Consider the following 6134-nt stretch of genomic DNA (forward strand, 5'->3'; position numbering starts at 1 on the left):
CCATTCTTGCCACATGACCATACCAGCGCAATCGTCTCTCTTGCACACCACAACTGATGCTTCTTAGGTTCAACTTTTCTCTCAAGATACTTACACCCTGCCAGGTATGCACACTGACATTACTCATCCATCGGAGCATACTGGCTTCATTCCTTGCAAGCTTACGCATTTCCTCAGCAGTCACGGCCCATGTTTCACTGCCATATAGCATGGCTGTTCATACACATGCATCATACAGTCTGCCTTTTACTCTGAGTGAGAGGCCCTTTGTCGCCAGCAGAGGTAAGAGCTCTCTGAACTTTGCCCAGAGAGCAAAGGTCTATTCTTATTCTAGCAGCTACACTTTCAGCACACCCTCCCCCACTACTAACTTGGTCACCTAGATATCAGAAGCTATCAGCTACGTCCAGTTTTTCTCCCTGGAATGTGACAGAAGTTGTTTTCTGCACATTTTCAGTGTTTATTGCACCTGGAGACTATCCAACCGATCTTAATGAAACTTGACACATGTAGGGCTTATGCCCATGTGGTCACTTACACACTTGGAATTTGAAAACAAATTGATAGTTTTTAATCAGCATCAACTTTTTAAAAATCAATAGGACATTTCAATGTAAATTCTCATATGAATGTTATTTTCTGCCATAACTTATAAAGTTTTCAACCAATTTTTTCGAAATTTCATACGCAGATGGAATATGCGCTAAGGATAGGTTGAGACAAATAAATTTTTACCTAGGCTACTCAAGCAAAGCATAAGATCATCATCATCCAGTGTTTTAAATCTGAGTTTTGTCCCCGTTAACAGGGATGGCCATGATTTACCTCAATACGATAGCAACTGAGGCAGGCAGGTGCAGCCCATCCCAACCTTTGGGCTGGCTGGCTGGTGCCCATTCTCCCTTGCTATCATGAGGCTTTTGATTAACTGATTTTTAATTAATTGATTAACAAAATTTGGCCTAAATTGTTGTGGAGTTAAAATGTTCATCAATTATTTCAGCATTCTCAGATTGCTGTAACATGTATTTTCTTAACACCTGCACTTACAATTATTGATTCTAAATGTTGCAGCATTGTGTGCTAAATCATGTAACATGTATTTTCTTAACACCTGTGCTTAAACTGGGTCTAACTGTTGCAATCGATATTTGATCCTCACGATCAGTGAAACTATATCCATGAAAAACATTCGTCAAATTATGTACATGTGCACTAAAAATTTTCTCTCGGGTTCCAAGAGAATTTGCCCAAAAATGATGAAAATTGTCATTTTTGTATGCTTCTTTTCTCTCCTCATAGCATCTAATGACTCTTATGACCACCACATTGTCACCTCTGCACTCCAGCCATTTTTGTAAGTATAAAATCTGTTTTCTCAAAATATTTTTATGTCTACTTCACAGCACTCCTTTACAATTCCCTTCTTGATGTTTCCACTCATCTGACCAAACGATTGTCATTTTTCAATTCCACACGTATTTATTTGTATTATTGTTTCGTGAATGAATTTGCTTATGCCTTCTATTATCTGTCCTATGTCTTGATTTCATTTTTCGTCTGAGAGAAATTAGGCATTGGAATGGGTACTGGAAATATCTCCACTCCCGGGTATTACCGGGTACCTCAGCTAGTATATATATATATATATATATATATATTTAGTTATAGTTTATTTATAGTTATTATATATTTATATATTTATTTATATTCTATAGTATGTTTATATAAATATATATATATATATATGTATATAAAATAGTGAAGGTGGCAAGACGCAATTCAAAAACCAAAAAGGAAATAATTCACTGCCACTTATACACACACACACAAACACAGCTATACCAGAGGTGAGCAGGTCTTCTTAAAAACTATTAAATATTGCCAATCAACTTGCACTTTTGTTATCACCTCCAATAGTTCAACTCCCTGAGATTAGACTTTACTACTTCATCTCATGTTTTACTGAGTTTCCCTCTTTCACAAGTTCCATCTATATTAAGCTATTGGCACTTTATGTAGCTGTTCTCATCCATATGCAACACATGCCCATGCCAGTGCAGTCTTCTTTCTTGCACACTACATCTAATTCCTCTTATGCCTAGCTTTTTTCTCAAAATACTTGTAATTTGTCATACATGCACACATACTGCACATCCCACAGCACATGCTTGCTTCATTTTTTTTCCAGTCTTTTCAACCTCTCTGCATTCAAGGCCCATATCTCACTACGACACAGCAATGCATTTCTGACAGAAACATCATATAATCTGCCCTTCATTCTGTGAGAAAAAATATTTGTTGTCAGCCATAGCAGTAATTCCTTGAACTTTCTCCAATCTGTTCTTACTCTAGCAACCATCTCTTTTACACTAATTTACAATATCACACTACATCAAGAAAAAGGGACAAATACACACACACACATATGTATGTATACGATGGGTTTGTTTCAGTTTCCCTTTACAAGGCTTTGGTCAACCCAAGACTATAGTGGAAGATACTTGCCCCAGTTGCAACACAATGGAAGCTGAACATGAAACAATGTGGTTTCACACCTTAACCACACCTGCACCTGTGTGTGTGTGTGTGTGTGTGTGTGTGTGTGTGTGTGTGTGGAGGGGTGGTTGTGAGTATGTTTGTGTTGCCTTGTTTTGACATTGTGTGATAACTGTAAAGGAGTTTGACTGTCATAATAGCAGTGTCATTCATTTCCAACATTCTGTGAAAACATGCTTGGATATGGGTGAGGGTTGGCAACAGCGAGGGCATTCATTTGATTCCTGCAAGGATGGAAAGTGGATGCTAAATTAATGACAATGATGATATGGGTGTGTGATTATGAGTATGTGAGAAAGATGTTAATCACTGATGGTCAAAGTGGTAAACTAACAAAGCAATCATGTAGAAGATCTATGAAAGATAAAAGATAACAATCGAATTGATCAAGAAGAATATAATCTTACTGATTGTTTCAATTCACAGAAATGATATAAAATGTAAATGTCTCCTTGTTGAGAATGCAGATTAACTAAAACTTTACTTATCTACAGTTTATACTGTAGGTGAATCAACATCAGAGCATTTACATGACCACTCAAAATAGAAATAACAGCCAAATTACTCTTTAATCACATCCTACTGCCTTTAAAAAAAAGCCACAATAATATTGGATAATATACATAGTTTTAGGTACATGATATCTTAAAAACAGGAACATTTTTTTTTTATCATAGACTAGCTTAAAAGTCGCACTCCATGCAGGTTGTTAAGCTAGCTCCTGTGGAGGGCAAATTGGTCCAGTGGCCCAAAACTAAAGAGAGTTACATCACGTGACTATAATACATCTATAATGATTATATGTCCCGGTGGTATTTAATCAGATGTTAAGGACAGATAAGAATTAATTCTGTAATGCAATCGTTCTATTGTTCCAGTCCCAAGTCAAATTCCAACTGTTGGCCAATTTGTCCCAAAGTTCTTATCTCAACATAAAATTAATGAAGTGAAAGTCATTTATTTCCTTCTTCATCTCTGACATCATCTGACAAATGCCAACTAAGATGGCATGAATCAGCCAAGCTTTACCTGCTAGAAATAGCAACCCAAATGCTGGATGTTCAAGAACCAAATGAAGAGCACACTTTCAATCCTGCGATCATCCTGATTCCAAAATGAAATAATACATCTGTGCAGAGCAAATGTAGACTGAGATACAGGAGTCCCAGATGGACAGACAGAATTTCGCTTTTATCAATATAGATGTAGCAATAATGAAGAAAAAAACCTCAAAGAAGTATTCTGTATACTAACTACGCATATGACAATGCTTCATGTGTGTAGTATAGGGACTTGAAAAACTTTTAACTAAAGACGTGTTCAAAATCTAAAAAACAAAAATTAAAATTTTTAAATGGACAAGGTAGATCATTCCAACTAAAATGAACCAAGTAAAATTTTTAGAAACAAAAGATGATTTAGTTCAGCATGGACTATGTCAAATGCCAACTGGTGAAAGTAATGGGTATGTTTCTATTGCAAACAAAAAATTTCATGTAATAATAATGATGACAATGATAAATCTGTTGATGATGATGATGATGATGATGATGATGATGATAATAATAATAATAATAATAACGGTAGTAAATTATTATAAGTTTTATATACTTACCTCTGAGATTATTTATGTCATTACGCTGTTGTTTGATGACAAGAATAGCTTTGTCCAATGAAAGCTCATCAAAAGAAATCTCAGAACTTTCAAAGTCAGTTAATGATGAAGAGGACTCCATTAGTTCTACAAAAAATAAAAGCAATAAATAAAAGTCACATATAAAATTGACAAATATTTGATGTTGTACATAATATTACTGACATTATACATATTGCAATAACAAAAGCCAAAAATATTTTTAGTTGGGAATTTTTTTCAGAATGAGAGTAAGTATGGCTTCTAGGTAAATGTGGTACCAATCAGTTTACCTGCTTTCCTAATCAGATAAACATTTTATGTAAATTTCTTAGAATCAGTTATTCATATAAACTATATTACAGCAATATTTGAGATGCTGTTAATTCACTACTCCATTCCTTTACAAAACATCATTTCAAGTTTCATGACATGAGAAACTTTCAGTTCTTATCAAGGGAAGAATCTCCATTTTTTTAATTATTTTTTGGCATTATTAAAAAACACTGAAGACAGCAAACTGGCAGAATCATTAGCATGTTGGGCAAAATGCTTAGCAGCATGTCGTCTGTTTTCTGTTCTGAGTTCAAAAGCTGAAGTCAACTTTGCCTTTCATCTTCTTAGGGTCGATAAGATAAGTACCCGTTGAGCACTGGAGTCTATGTAATCGACTCACTGCTTCATTCGAACTTGCTGGCCTTGTGCCAAAATTTGAAACCATTATTATAAAGCACTGATTCGGTTAACTGAGGCCATTGCAAAAGTGAAAATTTTACTCCATTTAATACTAAGTTTTATTGTTTGCTAACCAAAAGTTTGTCATAGTGTATCAGCAATTGATCTAATCAGATGCAATATTGGTGAATCTGCTCTTTTGACCACAGAAAAATTAGCCAGATTAGTCAATGTTGAGTGGACAAAATTTCTTACATAAATGAAAGAGAGTACTGAAGAAGACTTTTTGTTGTTGTATATAGATTAAAGGGAATATACAAAACGTTTTTATGTCTCTTAAGCCATAGATCAAAAGAGCTTCTGCTTTAGCTCAGTTTCACATTATGAAGGAGATCATCATCATCATCATTTAATGTCCTCCTTGGACAGTTTGACAGGAGCTGGCCAAGCAGAAGCCTGTACCAAACTTCTGTGCCTGTTTTGACACAGTGTTTATGGCTGGATGCCATTCCTAACACTAACCACCCAGCAGGTGGGTAGTAAAATATCTGGAACTTTATATATTGTATGCTGCCCCAGTTAAACACTGATTGAGCACATATATGATCAAAAGAATCTATGACCAGGCAAGACTGTGTGGTGAAGAAGCTCGTTTTGTAACCATGTGATTTCATGTTCAGCCGTACAGTGTGGCACCACAAGTAAATGTGATGCAACACACTGCTACTATAGAGCCAGATCAACTGATATCATGTGAAGTAATTTCATAGACAGAAATGCAGGAAGCCTATTTGTATATATATATACACATAGATGTGCATGCATGCATATACATACATACATACACACACACACACACACATATATATATATATATAAAAGATAATAAGAGTGAAAAAAACTACAGAAGGCTTGTGTTACATGGTTAAAGTATATATTTAAATTATGTCAGAAAAATGTTATAAAATTTTTTTGGTATATAAACATTGTATTTGGAGAAATAACCAATTTCGTGTTGTCTTTTCAAATTTCTCATATACATATATATAGGCACAGACATGGCTGTGTGGTAAGAATTCTGCTTCCCAACCACATGGTTCCAGGTTCAATCCTACTGCATGGCACTTTGGGCAAGTGTCTTCTACTATAGCCTCCAGTTGACCAAAACCTTGCGAGTGGTTTTGGTAGACATAAAATGAAAGAAACTCATTGTGTTTGTGTATGTATGTATGTGTGTGTGTGTGTGTGTGTGTGTGTGTGTGTGTGT

General features: G+C 35.3%; 1 protein-coding gene across 1 annotated transcript in view; it reads right to left on the reverse strand.

The window, feature by feature from the left end:
* LOC106878426 (NF-kappa-B essential modulator) overlaps window positions 1-6134 on the reverse strand; it is a 62984-nt gene that overhangs the window by 40808 nt on the left and 16042 nt on the right. The window contains exon 2 of the mRNA XM_014927634.2: window positions 4175-4300. Within this exon, the coding sequence (XP_014783120.1) occupies window positions 4175-4295 (121 nt within the window). The 5' untranslated portion in view covers window positions 4296-4300. The remainder of the gene's footprint in view (window positions 1-4174; window positions 4301-6134) is intronic.

The sequence above is a fragment of the Octopus bimaculoides genome, chromosome 20 (assembly GCF_001194135.2).
Source record: "Octopus bimaculoides isolate UCB-OBI-ISO-001 chromosome 20, ASM119413v2, whole genome shotgun sequence".
Lineage (NCBI taxonomy): Eukaryota > Metazoa > Mollusca > Cephalopoda > Octopoda > Octopodidae > Octopus > Octopus bimaculoides.